At 44.5% G+C, this 18,656-nt stretch overlaps 1 protein-coding gene across 4 annotated transcripts in view; it reads right to left on the bottom strand.

Annotated features, from left to right (window-relative positions):
* Positions 1-18,656, bottom strand: part of PIEZO1 (piezo type mechanosensitive ion channel component 1 (Er blood group)) — an 854,808-nt gene that overhangs the window by 281,237 nt on the left and 554,915 nt on the right. For all 4 annotated transcript variants that reach the window (XM_085638610.1, XM_085638612.1, XM_085638613.1 and 1 more), the window contains 4 exons: positions 16,395-16,495; positions 7,881-8,141; positions 7,064-7,178; positions 3,706-3,884 (listed from right to left, as the gene is read on the bottom strand). In XM_085638610.1, coding sequence (XP_085494736.1) covers positions 3,706-3,884; positions 7,064-7,178; positions 7,881-8,141; positions 16,395-16,495 — 656 coding nt within the window. The remainder of the gene's footprint in view (positions 1-3,705; positions 3,885-7,063; positions 7,179-7,880; positions 8,142-16,394; positions 16,496-18,656) is intronic.

Here is an 18,656-nt window from a genome sequence, read left to right as displayed (position 1 = left end):
CAGGGGCACAGCTGTCTGAGGGTGTGCTGGACACTACCACTTAATGTTGCTCTTCATAAGCCAATTGCCCAAGCAGGGAAAGACATGAATGCCAGGCACTTCGTAGACACCCTTGGAGCTGTGGTGAACCAGGAGCTAGTACTTGGAATTGTTAGCGTTGTCCACATAAAACAAATCGAAGATAACCGTTGATGGGTAGGGTGGATGGGCAATGTGGAAAAAGGTGTCCTTGAGGTCAAATACAATAATGAAATCACCCTGTTGAAGAAGGGTGTTGACATTCTGCAGAGTTGTCATAAGATAATGATCTGATAGGATGTAGCAGTTGAGGGGCCACAGGTAGCGGATGGGCCTTCTTGAGGATTAGAAAAGAGAGAGTAGAAATCACTCCCTTTACATTGCACAAGCACCCTCTCTATGCCACCCTTCTAAGAGGGCATTCACTTCTTCCTAAAGAAAGGCGATGTGCTCTTTGCTGAGGGCATGTGTAAGAGGTGGGATGCTGGGAGAACTTGTGTGTAGTTCAAGGTAATATCAGTGTTTGACCATGGTTAGAACTCCCTAGTTGGAAATCGCATATCCTCCCCCAGACAGGTGATGGGATCGGGGGGGGGGGGGGGAGGTGGGCCAAGTCACAGATAAGAGGTAGGAGTTGGATGGTACGCTCTGAAATTTAGAGAGGCTCCACAAGAAAGTTGACATCGATCTGGGTGAGATGCAGGTCCACTTTAGCTGCTGTCCCCTGAATCCCCTCAGGATATGGCATGGTGTCATCAGGGTGGTAGGACTTCATTAGGTATTGGGGTTACCTGAGGAATCCACTTTATAGTCATTCCAGCGACCATCAGTGGGGTACTGGCCAGAGGGCTGGCTAAAAGGGTCGAAGGGACCTTGGAGACTACCTGGTTCAGAGTATAAAAGAGGGGACTTTTCTAGCCACATTTGCAATGGGAGTGGTGTGCATGGGAGTGGTGGTGTAGGGAGAGTGAGGTGGTGGTAGAGGTACATGTGAAATGTGTAGCAGAGGAAGAGGACTGGTGGCTCTGTTCTTGTGTTTCTTAGGTGGTGGCTCAGTGGAGGGAGACATGGAAGAAGGTTCCCCCTCAAAAGCCAGTCTCCTCTTTCTAGGTAGACATTCCGGGGTTGGTTGGGGAGGCAGGTATGCCATGATTTTGCCCGAAACTGGGTGGATAAACATACATTTGAGTCTGGAATTCAGTTTTTTGTGAAGCTTCTCTAAGATCGGAGCCTCAACATCCTCGGCTTCATGTGTACAGGGAGGCCTTGAGATCGGCTTTGGCACCAAGGAGGGTTTCGGAGTGGAGGCTGGTTCCAGCAAGGCCGAGGTTTGTCCACTCCAGATTGGACATATGTTGCTCTGACTCCTTCAGGTGGCTCGGGCTTGATGGCCGATGTGATTTTGCTCCCCTGGACTGTGGCTTGCTCAGCTCAAAAGCTTTTTGTTGGTGCCTACCAGAGCCGAAGGGTCACAGGTGCCTTTGCCTTGGCTTTTCTCAGCATCCATGCTCGGGGCTCAACATACGCTCACTCAAGATTTGTGTTCTACCTTAGCAGGCTACTTCTTTTGGGGCCCTGGTTTGTTAATTTGGGGCTCTGGGGTTGAAGGTATAGTCATGACTGTGGGCATGGTCTTCATGCGAGGGCTGGTTTTCGGTGTCGGTTGGCATCTGCTCATTATCAGACTTACTCGAGGACAATGGGTGATGGTTGCACACTGGGAGACTGAGCGGACCAGCCTTTTCATGTTCTTCGATGCCAAGGAGGTCTTATTCCTGGAAGTAATCAGGGCTTCAGAGAAGCTCCACTAGTGCATCTTCCTGTATGCCCAGCACAGTTCTCTTTGATACCAGAGGTCTTCTTGGACCTGAAAGCAAGGCACGATGGACTGCAGGCATCGTCGATGTCAGGTGACAGGCAAACGTTGAGCACTTTCCAGTGGTCTGCCCACACATATTTTGAATGGCAATGAGGGCAAATCTCAAACAGTGTCTGTTTCTTCACCCATGCAGCATTCTCGGACGCAGGACTGGAGGCAGTTTACAGCCCTGAGAGGAGAGAGGTACAAGATTCTCGACACAACAGGGTGTTGAAGACAATCTTCAGTGCTGTCGAAGGTGATCACATGTCAGGTGGGGTCAAGTACCGGCGTTAGAATCAGAAATAAAAAATTAACTGAACAGGGCCAACAAAAACGTGACAGTACACTAACTCTGAGCCCACTTGGTGCATGTTTTAACACGATGGCAGAAACTTATTTAATATGTAGTCTGAGCCATGCACGATGTACACGAAGAGGAGTCACACCATGTCTTGTGACCTGAGAGACGTTTTAGAAGAAAAACAACTTGAAAATGTACGAGACCAACACTAGATGAAGAGAGTATGCCAAGTATGTGTATCTACAGCCAACCATGCTACGAATATTTACATTCTTATGAACAGAAATTAAACTAATTTACAGATCAATTGATATCTTGAAGATCTGGCATGCAACAGGTCTTCCTGGGCCTATAACCTTTTCACCTGATCTAGGTGGCTTAGGCAACAACTATGTAGGACATGCATAAAGTCAATAGGACTCTACCTATCCTGTTAAACACTCCCTTGTCTCACTGGAATCACCATGCATTCACACTACAGGATGCTCCACCACCCTTGGTATTGAAGTGTTATATCCATTGACTCTTTAGGATCCTTCTCTCCTTCCCTCCATTTACTCTCTTGATGCCTCCCCTCAATCACCCCATGTTACATGAGCCTTCAAGAGCTGCAGGTTTGGATTCCTGACCGCCTGACACCAAGAACTCGGTCAATGTGCCAACCCAAATCAGAAATCAATCTATCGGACAGTTATCTCTTGGAAAGAAAACAAATGTAACACATGATTGTCAACCTTCAACAAACTCTATCATTCCACAATAATGATGAAAAGCAGAAATGATCCTAAGCAGTTATTAAATGCTACAAAGAAGGTGCATTTGAACTGATCACACATATTCACTTTCATAAATTAATTAGCACACGTCATCCACAGAAGGGGAATTCAGACCCTAAAAGGGGAAGACAAAACATATTTACGACAGCCACTGAAACTACTATCCAGTAACACTTTAGCCTATATCTATTCTGCAACAACCATCGTAACCCCAGAAGAACTTTCCTTCATCAATTTTATGAAAACCTTTGCTTAATCATACATGTAGGAATCCTCCGTCCATTCACCCTGTAGTAGCCTTTTATTCTCACTTGTGAAGAAAAATGTGATTCAAATGTTTGAGCTAATACTTTCAAACTACTGGGACTGCTCCAATGTCACACTTGGTTTGTGCTTTTACAGCAAGGCATTAGCCTTCAACAAATCAGTATAATTCTCCCTAAAATAGAGTAGTGGGCCATACACTGCTAGGTCATGTCCTACCTATACAAGGTAAAACCCAACTAATGTTTTTTGTCTCATTAGGCATTGCCAGTAAGCTGGTGCTTCAGACAGAGGCACTGAGAGTAGGGGGTTCATGTCTGGGTGTACACAACTAAAGTTTGGGTGAAACTGTGTAACGCTTTATATGGTCAATTAATCACTTTTCACGTACATCGCATATGCTCTTTGGGTAATATATAGGACCCAATGTTAAAAGTGTGTCCATCTGTGTTTAATAGGACATTTGCCTTTGGACTGGGACTTACCTGGAAAAGTGTAAGACACAAGAGGAAAAGGAACATGTACACAATCTTGTAGACGACCAGCCGTCCAGCAAAGCTTACAACGATGAACATCCCAGCACACACATAAATCCAGTACTTCGCGTAGAAGCCCATGACCAGGCCACCAAGAACCTTCAACATGTCCTTTTTCCTTTTGGGCTCTGGATGGGAAAAAAGAGAGGATCCTCAGGTTAGACTAGAATGCACCAGTAGACTTCCCCACGTCCTAGAATCGATCAAGGTCAAAGCATACTGAATCCACATGCCAGACCTTTTTGCATCAGAATGGCTCCATTAAAATGCTTGAACTGGTCCAGGGAAAGAGAATATTTGTTCCTATGAATGGGAAGAGGAAGAGGATATTCATAGAGTGGTTTTGATGGACGCATGCCAGTTAGTCATAAGACAGTTTTTAAGGGCATCCTTGGGCACAAAGTACACCACTTACAATATACAAGGAACAAAGAACCACAGATTGAGTTCAAGGAGGCAGGCAAGATAAAAGGAAGATCATTGGGGTAAGATGAGCTCAACCTTCAATATGGAAGGGTCATGAGAGAAGGGAACCTAGTATATTTTGATTTAATCAGTGAATGAGTTAGTGAGTGCCAATATTTATATAGTGTGCACTGGGTCCTTTGACAACTACAGACATTTGATCTGAATGATTGGTTACATTGCATACCGTTGCTGATATGTAACTTGAAAAAGATAATGTGGCTTAGGACTAAGACACAGAAGGGATTTGGCTCCTCCTGCAACCGCAGAAAAAAGAAATAAAGTATTTTTTCTTTTTATCTGCATATTTTATATCTATTCATCTCTCTCAATCAACTTTTCTCTCCTCTGACCTCTTTTTACACCTCCCTTTCTGTCTAATGATCTTCTACCTCTTGCAGTCTCGCTTCCTTTGCTTCCTATGATTTCACTCCTATTTAATAGTCTTCATTTTTTTTTGTTTTTCTTTCTTTCTTTTTTGTTCAGTCTGTCTTTGTGTTTGTCACTCAAAATATCATTTCCCCATTGTTTATCACCATTAGTTACTATTTTAGTATTTTTCTCCTAACCTCAGTCTCCCTCCCACTAACTCAATCTCTCTTGGCTACCAGCCTTTCTCTTTCAGTATCTATACCAGTGCCTCTCTTTCTTCTGTCCACCTCTTTCCCTTGCATCTCCATCTACAACTTAGTATCACCCTCTTTGATTGAGTCTCTCTCGTTCTCTGCCCATCTTTCCGATATCTCCACCAGTCTTTGACTGCGAATCTTTCGCTAATCAATTTTGACTCTCCTCTCCTCATCTCTCTATCTGCCAGCTCTGTCCTGTTTTTCAGTGTTTTAGCCTTTAGAATTTCTCCCACTTTCCATTGCCTTCTTGCAGCCACCTGGATATCTGTCCTGCCACCTAGGGATGAGGTTCAAACCTAAGCTTGGGAGTTCTCTTCATCCAAGTGCCAGGATCCAATAATTGGTGGACAAAAAGATAAGAACTGGTCTTATGAAACAGTTTGCCAATGTACATTAGCCAACTTGCTGTTGACATTCTAAAACCAAATCATCTACTTCTCATCCACAAAGGGTGGATAAACATCAGAATTTCAAGATAATCAAGATGTAAAATTCTCTAATTCAAATGAATTTTATATAAACTTAATCTATATGAATATATAAGGCCTTGGTTGGTCTGCTTGACTGCGTCATGCCTGCACAGTCTAGCATTGGCCTATGCCTCAAACCCATTGCAGCATATTATCCCTTCATCCAGGTTATGATGCACTCCTTGAAACAGGAGAGAGTAGGCGCCATTTTGAGACTAGGAAACCCGAAGCCCAAGCATCATAACTACCAACAACCCTCGTGTGAAATCATTAATTTCTACACTCTCATCATAGAGCCTTCACTTGATCATCATTAAGTATCCTCTGTGGCATGCCTTCCACCTTCAGCAAAGGAATGTCCAAAGCACCATGGTGCCTACTCACAAGCTCCACTTTATAGTGTGAAGTAGTCCTACGGTAGCAGTAACATACCACAAAGTGTTATTCACAAACCTTTGGCTGCAGCCCTACACCGCAGCCTCGCCTGTCTTTTCTAGGTAGAGATCTTTGTACACATAAGTCTCTATTTTAATAGTAAATGTGGGAGGAAAACTGGGAGTTCAGTGTGTCATATATGAAAAGAAATACGTTTGTAGCTAAACATATAAAGCTTTACTATGGCATTCTACAGGTACATTAAGTTTAGATACTCTCTATCTGCCCTACTTTTGGACTTGCATCTCTCAACAAACAAGTGCAAAACATTTCTTATCATGAATGTGATTATCATTCAAAAAACGCAATTACAAGCAATGACTGTGTCATCTGGGAGGGGGAGGTGTCCCTAGAAAGCCTTAACAGGGATACTGAGTAAAAGTGTGCCCTCGTTATGCCTGGGGAGCATATTATAAGCTTTGCCATTGTCACCAGAGGGTATTGGTAAAACACCTACGGAGATCCAAACACTTTTTTTGCCACCAAAAATACAAAGCATTTACTCAAATTGAGACAAACCACAAAGGGAGGTTTGAAATTCTACTTTCTTTAATGCAGAAATGTATATGGTAGCTGATGGGGGGGGGGAACCAGAAATGCCTTCTTACCAAAGCATGCAGAGGGTTGTCCCATGGCTTTCTGATCTTTGTAACTACCAGGCTTCCTAACGCTCGAAAATCTCTTCTTGTAATCTTGACTATCCTAACAGGAACCAAGAAATCTCACAAAGAGATACTTTATGCTATACTGAGAAGAAGTCTTTATAAATGCAATGAATTTCCAGAGAAGCTGGCTAAACTTTGTTAAAAAGTGTGTACAGGGCCGGCTTTAGGGCAGTGCAAATGGTGCAGCCGTACCTGGCCCTAAATTTTGTGAGGGGTGCTGTGTTGAAAAATAACTGTTGGTTTAAAAGCATGTGAACTTCAATGTGCGTCCAGCAGTTTTCAGGCAACAATAAAAATGTCAATATAAATCTGGTGATCAATGTTTCTACTGGTGACAGATTGGAATTTTGTCTGGTGGCAGTTTTGACTCATCATAAAGTAGCAAAGAGGGTTAACGTGTCTTCTGCAAAGAACGTGTACCATGCAGAACACAGACCTGAGTGTGAGTGAACTATGAGCAGCGCTATAAAAAATTAAATCTATGTCTGAGAGAGGCTTTGGAGAAATAAGGGGCATTGTCGGAGGGGGGTAGTGAGGGAATTCATGAAGAAGGTGGTCAAGGGGGGATAAAAAAAGAGTCACACTGGGCACCACCATTACTAAAGCCTTCCCTGGGTGCATAACTCATCACATTTCCACGCACCTGTTTCTGCAACGGCCACCTCTGTCAGTGGGACCGACGTCCTCCGCTTCCTCTTGAGGAGCTTCACCTTTACAAACTGCCTCAGCAGGAGCCAAAATGTAAGGGTGTACAGGAGCTGAGAAGCAATGGAAGAGTAGAAGTAGGCTCTTGTAAAGAGAAAGATAGAACCTGCAATACACACATCAGCAGTGACATTCGCCTATGCCGACACTCACTGCATTTACTCCCTGGGGGCCAGTGTCTCAAAAGGAAAATGGATCCTGATGTAAAGTCAAAAAAAGGTTGGATCTGAAGAGCTATTGACTTTATATCTCGAAATATAGAGGATCTTCAAAGTACCAACCTGATTTTCATCCCTAAAAATGTTTCCAAAAAGTACTAAGAATAAAAGTAATCACAACAACGAAATGAGAAGCACCAAGAACCCCCCACATGAATGGGCACTAAACCCCTTTCGCATCAAGAACCACTGATAGTTTGAACGCCGACAAAACCTTAAAACATTAATGAATAATGGACATGACTGAGTTTGGCCCCTGCTTCTACACACACGGCTCTGTTGGAGGCTTTATGCCGGTGACTTTACCGGCACTGAGCCACGAGAGAGACCTCTACCATTGCAGATGACTGATCAAAGGATGGCCTCTGAGCCCCAAAAAAATTATCAATTTATTTGCATTACCTTTCAACTCTCAAAGGCACCCTTGTTTGATTTGCTTGAAACAGGGCAAGTTAGAAACAATTCATAATATCTTTCGTTATCCAAGTGAGAGGCAAACCCCATCTGTATAACAATAACCCATGTTGAGGGGCTTACCATGGCTCCCAGGTGGAAGCAAGGATACTGCGACCGGATCAGGCCAAGCTGCGTCAAGTGCATGAAGCCGATCTTTGTTGGAAGTTCCGACTCCAAATCCATTGCCCAGACGTACTGCAGGCTGCACAGGGAGATGCCGTAGAGCAGGATGAACGGGGAGCAGAGCATGGCGAACTGGCGCCGGTTCCGCACGATCCAGATGAGGCAGGCCCAGAGCAGAAGCACAAATGTCAGCCAGCTGTGGTAGGTGATACTCCAGACCTGTGGCAAGAAAATGGTCAAAAACATGTTGAGCGAGCCAAACATGACCAATGTATGGTGCGATAAATTAATACTTTGAACTACAATCTAAGCCCTTGTATTTAAGTAATGTTAACCACACTGCTTTAGTGCAGAATAAGATGCAGCACAGATGAATTAAGTGTATAAAATAAGTTGGTTCTTGCAGGACTGAAAGTTGAGAGTTTCCCCAACGTACTTCTTTTCCATGTTCAACCTCATCTGAGGCTATAGTTTCATCAGCCTTCCTCATGTACCGTCAAGCATGTATGTGGAGTCTGTGACCAACCTAATTCTGTGTCTGCTTTGCAGTGTAACTTCCGTCCAGGGGACATAACCATGTGCATTTATGCAACTAATGAAAATGGTGTAAGGTTTTGTTCCTGGCTTGTTGTTTCCTGGCTTCCTCCTGCATCCTATGAAAACTCCCAACCGTTATCTCGAATCTTGTAACTCCAGTGGAATTTTCAACAGCATTTTTGGCAGAGGCCTTCCAGTGTTACTGCCAATAAAGTATATTAAGAGCAGTTACAATGCCCATGCAGACGAAATCTAACTGGTCAAGAGTATAGCCCGGCCTAAAGGACCAATGCTTTTCAAACATCTCCACAGACATGGCGGTCACTCGGGACCCAGAATTGACATATGTGGCACAATAGGTGTTTAGCACCACTGAGGAACATTTGAGCATCGTAATCTTCTAACTCAGTAACCGATAGGAGTTTCCTTCATCTGCATGTTCCTGGAGTAAATAATGGGATAATAAAAAGCTTTAAGGCTCTCCGGTACAGGTATATATGCTTAACAAATCTGATTTAGATTACAAGTACACTTGGATCTTCAGGAACCAGCTAGCAGCAACCACCCTAAAACAGCTATGTTCACCTTAAAAACAAAGGGCCTTTGAAAAATGTTGCTCCTCAATGTGAACTGCAGTATGGCTCGTCCCCGAGGTAAATAGGACTTTTCTTTAGAACCAGCTCAGCACACTACCACGTCTCTATGGAAATGCAGCATATAATGGGATGCAAAATTAGTTTCGACTACCCCGTTGTTCATCGGTGGCCAGGCTCTTCTGCATTACAACCCCAATCTCCATGAGAGACAGAAGATGACTTGCTGCGATGAGTGTTGCATTCACCCTCACAGTGAAGGTCCCATTGGCTGCAGACTTGCCAATAGATATTCTCTCAGACACAGTCCCACTATTCAGTTTGTTTATTTATATATTAACATGTAAAAAGCAATGTATTCAGCATTCACATAGGACATCTGGTATCGTGAAAAACTGGAAACTCATTTTCACTGGAATGCATTGCTGTTTTTCTATCAAATCTCATGCAAAGAGTATTTATATGTGCAATAGGTTTGTCTCTTTTGAAGTATTGCTTTGGGTCTGGCTTGCACATAGATTGCTCCAATCAGACCTTCAGCACCTAGCACTAATAACCCCCTTACCTCAATTGAAATATCATAACACTATGATCAGCCATGTGTCCTTGCAAGAGAGAGGTGAAATTATTTATTTAATTCACATTTCCATATAGTGTGCCTCTGTCCGAGCCAGATAGCGGTACAGGTCACATTTAAAACAAATGGAGAACAGGATCTCCTAACAGAGATTGGTGAACAGTGAAACGAGAGAGAGAGAGAGAGAGAGAGAGAGAACGAGAGAGAGAGAGAACGAGAGAGAGAGAGAACGAGAGAGAGAGAGAGAGAGAGAGAGATCGAGAGAGAGAGAGAACGAGAGAGAGAGAGAGAGAGAACGAGAGAGAGAGAGAACGAGAGAGAGAGAGAACGAGAGAGAGAGAGAGAGAGAACGAGAGAGAGAGAACGAGAGAGAGAGAGAACGAGAGAGAGAGAGAGAGAGAGAGAGAGAGAGAGAGAACGAGAGAGAGAGAGAGAACGAGAGAGAGAGAGAGAGAGAGAGAGAGAGAGAGAGAGAGAGAGAGAGAGAGAGAGAGAGAAAACAGTGAAGGATTGACAGATGAATTTGCAAATGAGCGGGGTTTGGTTTAGAGGGAAGAGTGCAGGGCAGGTCTAGAGGGAAGGGGTTGAAATCAGGGCAAAATGCAGAGAAGGCTGGTGGATAAAGGAGAGCAAGGGGCATAAGAGCTACAATAGTAGAAAATCATGAAGGATGAGGACACAGTCGGAGGTATACATAACAGCAAGTTTAAAGGTCAAGGGAGGGGAAAGCGGTCAGAAGACGGGAGAAGGCAAATGAGTGGCCGCTTGGATATATTTAAGCAGAGGAAGAGAACTACAGAATATCAGTTACGAATCAAGATATAGGCAAAACAGGTAAGTTAACTTTTTTTCTAGAATTTGTTTTGGCCATCAGGTAAATAGTTGGCAAAGAGAGGTGGCTACACACGACAAGAAAAGTCTTAGGTTAACTTCTCAGACTTAAGTGTGAAAACCTGAGATTTTAACTTTTTCCAGAGATTTATAGGCTCGAATGAAGGTACGCTATGTTTTGCAGCAGGAGGCTCAGTGTGGCACGGGCAACTTGAATTTAATTCTGGTGTCAAGAGGGAGCCAGGTCACAAAGGACTGGGGGGGATGTAATTGAATTTCTCTGCCTATTAAAGATATTCTGGAAGCAGAGTTCATCTGTGCCAGGTGGACCTTTGGCTATCTGTAAGAATGGAGTTGCCAGAATCCAACAATGATATGGCAAGAGTGTGGATGATCAGGTGAAAGACTAAGTTTTTTCAAGGAGAAGAGAGTAGTTTGAGGGTTTTATTTATGTCTGAGGCATGAGGATATGGAGAGAACTGGAATGATGTCTAGGCTCCACAAACACCATCCTCTCGAATGTGAAGTTAAATCTTCATTGAATGCCTATGGATCTGGGGCTGAACTGCACAGGGTCAGGGTTTGTACTTTAAACATATTACCTGGATATTAGCACTCATTGTGAGAAAGTGCCCTCTTTCTGCATGGTTGCCCCCACTTATTGCTGAACTGCTGATGTGCTTTGACTGAGTGTGCCCTGGGCTCCTGCCAATCAGGTACCCTTGGGTCTATGTTCTTTCCCTAAAACTGCATTGAAAGCCAAACCCAATTGGCACTCTCTGGCCACAGGTCATACCCTGGTAAATGGTACCACAGTTACCCAGGGCACTGTGTGCCATGCCTACAACCCACTGCCCTGGCATAGATCCGTCACCCCTCTAGCTGGGTGCACTAAAACCAGTGGTGAGGGTACAGGTGCATGAGCCCTGTACCCCTACAGTGTCTTAGTCCATTCTTAGACATTGTAAGTGCAGTGCTGCTATTAAGAGTATATGGTGCTGGCAGTTTGTCATAACAAACTGCACAGTACCATAATGGCTGCACTGAAAACTGAGAAGTTTGATACCAAACGTCTCAGCACATTAAACCCACACTGATGCCAGTGTGGGATTTATTGAAAAAGTCACAGAGATGCCCCCTGAAAAATGACCTACCACTAGTGTCCAGGCTGAGTGGCTGATTTCAGCTGCCACCACCAGACATGTTTCTGGACCCCTGGGTCGAGAGTCTACTGCCCTTGGGCGCCTGAAACAATGCACATCCTGGGACGAGGTGCCAGGCGCAGGGTCCACAAAGAGGAAGCTTCAAAGGCTTGCCGCCTTTGTGAGTTTCCCCAGGATACTTGCTGCTTCCAGAAACTGGTCCCCACTGGTTCTGACCCCCACTTTGGGAGGGAGAACCGGCGGGAAAACAAAGTGAGGAAGGGAGGTGTGCTCATCTCTGTCAACTCCACCCCTCAGCTGGGGGAGGCAAGGTGAAGCACAACTCTGTCCCCGCCATCTTGCAGATGGGGGGCCCAGCCAACCAGAGTGAGCCTCATGCCCCCCTCCCACTGGAGGGTGGCATAATAGGGGGTGTACCCACCCCAAGGAAGGGACCCATTGGTCCCAACCTTTTACTTACCTGTAACACCCCTAAATCTAGTAAGAAGGACCGAACAGCCGTGCCGAAGCTAACAAGAGGAGGATGCCTACTGACTTGGCCCCAGCCCTGTCGGCCTGTTCCCACCTCGAACCTCCAGAAGCGAATCTCCGGTGTGTCCTTCAGCCAGCAGCCTCAAGAACTCTGAGGACCTGCCCTGCCTTCCAAACCAAAGACTTTGTCTCCCGTGAACACCGGATTTGTTCACCAACAGATTCCAGATCCGCAAGGATCTGTAAATCTGCACCATTTGGCACCCGACGCACATGGCCCGAGTTCGAGAGGTCCAACACCACGAGGAGATCTCCCCGGCGATCCTGACCCAAGATCCAGTGAACCCTGACCTACCTCAAGCCTCCAGACAACGCCTGCAGCCTCAAACCGGAAGGTCCCCAAACCGCGACCAGGAGCTGGTAAGAAGATCCGACCCTAAAAGGCACCCCTACACCCGACGCCCCACGGCCTTGGGTGGCCCAACCGAAGGTGCCTAACCAACACCCAGCATCCCAACTTACCTCTCCAAGTGGTGGTCACACCCAGAAGACCTTTGTTCCCGAGCCTGGAGTGTGTTTGCAAACCCGAGACTCCCCATTGAAAGCTACAGGGCGCCCAAAACCAAAACAGCACTCTGCACCCGGCCGCTCCAGTGCTGCTGAGGGTGCACCTTTTGTGCTGGCTTGAGCCCCCATTTGCCCTGAGCTTAAGTCCAGGAGCTTTGCTCCCACAACCCTGTGGCCTGCTTGGAAGCAGCCACCCACCGAAGGCCCCCTATTCCCCATTGGATAACATTGGGCCTCAGCACTCTGCACCCTGCCGCCCTAGTGCCGCTGAGGGTGTAACAAGAGTGCATCCTTGACCCTGGGGGAACCACTGAGTCTAACCCCAGAATACCAACTCCCGCAACCGAATACTTACCTTTGAACCGATAACACTATTTTCCTCCACAGGATAACATTGACTGTTTTTCTGTGAAAAGTTTCGAAGTGGGGAGTTGGAAAATCTATGAAAAGCTTTAAAACTGTAACTGAATAACCCTAATGCTTTTACTTACCTGTTTACAGGAAATGTCCCAGTGCAGTATCCAGGCATACGGCACTGTGTGAGTAAAGTAATCTGTAAAGTAATCTACTTGACATTCTACTAAAAATCCAATACAAAGTATATGTACAGTATTTCAAAGCATTGCATTACTAGTAGCTCTACTGTAATCAAATCGAAGTATATATACAATTGCAAATCAAACTGTTTACAAACTGTATTACTACCGCAAAGTACTTATCACTTACGTGTACCAGGCTTGCTTGGCTCTAGGAAATAAAATAACTAAAAGATAATTTTTATACAAAACCAATTGATCTGAAGTTCAGTCTTTGAGTGTGTGACATCATTTGCTGCTTGAGTGTGTACAACAAATGCTTAACACTGTCCTCTGATACAGCCTTACTGCTCGACCACACTACCACAAATAGAGAGTAAGGAGCCATCTACTTTTACCTCTGCCTACCTTTGGTGTTTCATTGGACTCTATGCACACTATACCTCACTTTGGTATAGTATATACAGAGCCAGCTTCCTACACTCATCAATGGTCTTAAAGTAAAGAATCTAGGTTTGTGCATACACTTTATTGAGTGTATGCACTTCAATGGTCTAAAAGTAAAGAAGCTAGGTTTGTACATACACTTTATTGAGTGTATGCACTTCAATGATCTCAAAGTAAAAGAAGCTAGGCTTGTGCATACACTTTATTGAGTGTATGCACTTCAATGGTCTCAAAGTAAAGGAGCTAGGTTTGTGCATACACTTTATTGAGTGTATGCACGTCAATGGTCTCAAAGTAAAAGAAGCTAGGTTTGTGCATACACTTTGAGTGCATGCACTTCAATGGTCTCAAAGTAAAGAAGCTATGTTTGTGCATACACTTTATTGAGTGTATGCCCTTCAATGGTCTCTAAGTAAAAGAAGCTAGGTTTGTGCATATACTTTATTGAGAAACTCATCAAAGTGCAGGCCGCTGATGACTTTTTCTTTATAGTACTTTCTGTTTAGGCTTAAACAAGTAATTTCACTTCTTCACTCAGTTTCTCCTAGTTAAAATGGGAACAGAGTCTTTCCAAAATACAGTCTCAAAGCACATAAACACATCTCTAAAATTGGCCCCGCATGCCATTAAGATGCATTCTGATTGGAAGCCAAGTCACAGCATCTACAGGAACGACAAAGGCCTCACTATGCATTCGGTGGCAGATACTGGAGGGAACAGTCGAAAAGAACAATGCCTTCCTCTCCACAATCTCCGTTGTCAAAGTTTAAGAAGAAAGCAGTTTAGAAAGTACTTCCAGGTTATAAGCAATTGTCTAGTATGGCCTGAGATCAGACTACATTGATGTAGGAGTTAATAGTAGGCCCTCTTAGCATGGTTGGTGGATCCGATGGAGGATATTAAGGGAAAGATTCCTCACCAACACCAGAGGAAAATGGCCACAAATGTCACTCTTAATAAGCTATCCTATCTCAAATATGGTACTCAGGGTGCAGTTAACTTATGATATCAATATTGGCCAACATAAGGAGTCTCAAGTAGCTAGCAACTGGATAAAGAGCAGAGCCTTCTGCTATTTTCTCAGGACTCTCGCCACACCCAACTCATTAACTTTGTTGATATGATAACCATTTCCAGGGCAATGCTGATTATTTTAACAGCGCGTGGCCTCAGACCGTTTCAAGTTGCTGCATCAATCGTTGAGGAGTTTTTGTCAATCCTTCATTTTCTCTATTCCCTCTAGGTTTGTGCAACAGCAGATATCGAAAGATTCTCCTGTCTTTCATTGGTGGAAATCAGGCTTGGTGCAACAACGTTGTATCAACATGCAAATGGGTTAAGTAATCTTTTCAGGTAGAAGAAATGTTTGAGACAGAGATGAGTAGAAGTCGAAAGCAAGGGCGAGAAAGAAAATTAGATGGATGAAGTGACATAGTCCAATAAATACTCACAACACGAGGTACACAATCTCATCTGCAGAGGGACAGAGACATTTATTTATATGGAGAAACAGTGCAAAAACCTAACACCAGCATTTAGGTCGTTGCACAAACATAGGGCACCCTATCTCATCTTCAAGGCACTACATCACATGCCATGCAGATCATGCATATCTTTCTCTTTGCCCCGTATACGTGCAAGGGTGTAGCTATTTATAGTGTAGTGCGTGCAGGGTCACGGGGCGCATGGGTGTGAGGGTCCAGTACACCCCAATAATGGCTGGTTTTTGCACTCTACCTCTGGTGGGGGCATGTTCCTTGCTTGCATTAGGACTCGTGTGCCCTTCCTGCGCTAGTGTCGTCCCCATGCAAAACAGACTGGAGGTCACGTATTAGGGTGTGTTGCCACCAAACCTGTGGTAATGTACTACCTTAACAAATCTATCCAACCTAGGACCATGTAAGCTTTAAGAGAAAAAGAATGTTAGAAACACATATTTCCCATAAACCAGCACATACACCTTCTGTTTTTATGTTCTCTATAGACCCTTGCACTAAGAGACCATGTAAATGGTAACTGGTGTTTGATGCAGACAGAACAGAGGGTGTTGAGGGTGGGGGTGGGGGGGGGGGCACACAAGCAAAACGTGTGCATTTAAAAGGTGCTACATTTAAGCAGTTGGGGGGTTCCATGAGGTTTCTTATAGATCTAGTTGGGGCTTATAGGTTTTTGTAAATGGCTAACTAAAAACATTTGACTGCTTAAAATCCCAACTAAAACCAGCAAACAGCACCAGTAACCAATAAAGACAATGAATGACATTAGGAACCAGCTCCAAACTGTGACTTGAATTTCGTGCACTGCAGATCAGCAGGTATCTAAATGCCCAAAGGCCAACAAATGGACCCAGTAGAAAGCAGCTGCTACTGGTGGAGTTGAACTTGCACCATGGGAGAAAGAGAGAGAGAGGGGCAAAAAGGAACTGAGGTAGAGATGGAAGTGACACTGAACCTAATATAATGACAGAACTACACAGAAACACACAGAGAGACAGACACATGCGCAGATGGAGAAATACAAACATGGAATAGCAATGCAGGATGGGCTATAATTGATAAAGACATGCAGATGAACAAAAAAGTTAGACTGCTGAAAAAACATTGCACAGCGAACGAGAGAAACAAAAATAGAGATAGACAGACAGTCAGAAAGAGACAGGTACCACCAAAGGTAGGCCTCTACACATAACAATGGAGAGGGGTTAAGACTGTTGCATGCAGCCAGTCATGTAGTGTAGAGGAGTGTCTTACCATCATGGCGATGAGGGCACAAATATAGCTTTGGTTCATGATCACGTGACCCAACATGTGAAGTGGCGATTTCTCCTTCTGCTGCTCATTGATCTTCATATCTGTGGTAAACGAAGATTAAATGTAACCAATGGGTAGCAACTAAAACGGCATTTATCCAATGGGCAACATTCACTAGTACATGCAATCAATGACAGTCTTATCACTGGGCACATTTACCAATGGGCAACAAGCAACAGAACCTGCAACTATGGTCAGCAGCCCGTGAGTAGTACAATCAATGGATGGCGTCCAATGTGACATGTAAATATGTAAACAATTGACAGCATCGAACAGGACATGCGATTAATGGGAACCATTTAATACTATATGCAACCAATGGCTGGCATCTAATCGGGAAGCAACCAATGGGCTGCATCTAATGGGACATGGAGCCACTGAGCAGCACTAAACCTCAAACGTAACCAATGAGCAGCGTCTGATGGGACTTGTAACCAATGGGCAGCAGCAAACAGTGCACACAAAACAAAGAGTATCTAAGTGTCTATAATAGTGATTTTGAACTGGAATATGGTAAGTGACAAGGCGGAAGATGGCTCAAGAGAAGTTATGGAAACTGTCATCCTCTTTTTAAACAGTCTTTTCCAGCATCAGAAAATGTTTAAACTTTGTGACAAGCTGGCCTTGGATGATCCTCCAACGAATTACATGTGGATTTGGACAAAAGTAAATATTTATGGGCAACTGCTGATAAAATAAGATGAGGAGGATGGATTGGGCACATTGAAAACTTTATGATGGAAATGAGGTAAGAATAAATTTGGTTGCATGGTCCAGTGCTTAAACTAAATCAGTTTAAAGAAACCTGATCAACAGCCTTCTAAAAAATATGTTGTGTTTATAGGGTGAAGTTAATATGTTCGTTTTGGGCACACCAATATTTTATTTGAATATGCATCCTTGGGTGGGCTGGTGAATAGGGAATTCAAGAGATTTTCAGACAGGACAATACATGTGTAACACTCGTAGTGCGAGATAAGTGACTGACTCTGCCCCAGCTCTACAAGTCTTCCAGAGGCACTAACCCTGTTCCTCAAAGGCCAGCCTTGGTTTTAATGCATGATAATATAGGTAATTGTGTGTCGAAATCTTGTGTTCATACTATGTTTTAAAATTTCTTTATTAGAGGGCTCCCTCCTGCCTGAACTAATATATAGTCTGTTGCCAGTGTCTAGTCTTTGTCAGAAAAAATAAGTGTACAAAAAGGAAACTTAAGGTGAAAGAGAGGAGCCCTTCTGTGCCGTACAGGGCGAGGCAATGGAGGAATGAAATCTCTTTGTGTAGAGTAGAAAGACATTCTTTCATGATGATTGCTTGCAGGGGAGGAGGTGACCTGGCCTCTGTGTAAACGTGAAGATTTTGGGATTATAAACAAAACTAGGTAATTTCAAGGCCAAGCACCCAAGGGTGGCATCGTCATCCTTTGGTATGTACACGCCGTGCCACTATAGGCCTCTTTGAGCACTCCCAGCCCTGGATGCTTCCCAGTGAGGTCAATGCCAGCCCAGTACTCGGTCAGAATGATGAAATAAATGACTTCCTTCTCTGGGAGATTCTGGCAGCTCCCATCAATCCTGTGCCCAGGAGGCCCTGTCCCTTCACAAGGAGTCCTCATTCTTCTGCAGGTCATGTAGGAGTTTGCTGTGGACTCTGCCTCTCCGGGTGCAGAGGAAACGTCCCTTGGACAGGCGGTTTGTGCAGCGTTCTCTGTTCTGCTCAACGAGGTGTTTACATGAAGGACATGGGCCTCAGACCAGCGATGGTGCTCCCACAAAGCTTCATGCCTTCCTTGTGTGGTCTGATGTAACCATCTGCTTTCAGATCCAAGATGAACACCAAGGAGATCTGAAGCACCCAGAGGAATGCAAGATCCAGCTACAAGATCTCCGAGTACCGCTTAATCCATTGGACCTTCCCGATTGCCAGGGTGTTTTGCCACCCTAGGCGAGAATTGAAAAATGCTGTCCCCTCCCTTTAACTATCATCACTCTCTCCACCTTTCATCCAGGCTAGACAAATTAATGCATTAGATATTCCCAAACTCATGTTTTTTGCCGCCCTCCCCTTTTGCCACCCTAGGCGGCCGCCTAGTCTTGCCTAATGGTAGAAACGGCCCTGCCGATTGCCCAGAAGCCGAACGTCGCCTGGCCCCAGGGCCCTTGCTGTTATCACCCATTTCCAATGGTCTGCTCCTGCTCCCCA

Source organism: Triturus cristatus, chromosome 12 (genome assembly GCF_964204655.1).
Source record: "Triturus cristatus chromosome 12, aTriCri1.1, whole genome shotgun sequence".
Classification (NCBI taxonomy): Eukaryota; Metazoa; Chordata; class Amphibia; order Caudata; family Salamandridae; genus Triturus; species Triturus cristatus.
Note: the sequence above shows the minus strand (reverse complement) of the source record. Positions and strands in the feature narration are given on the sequence as shown.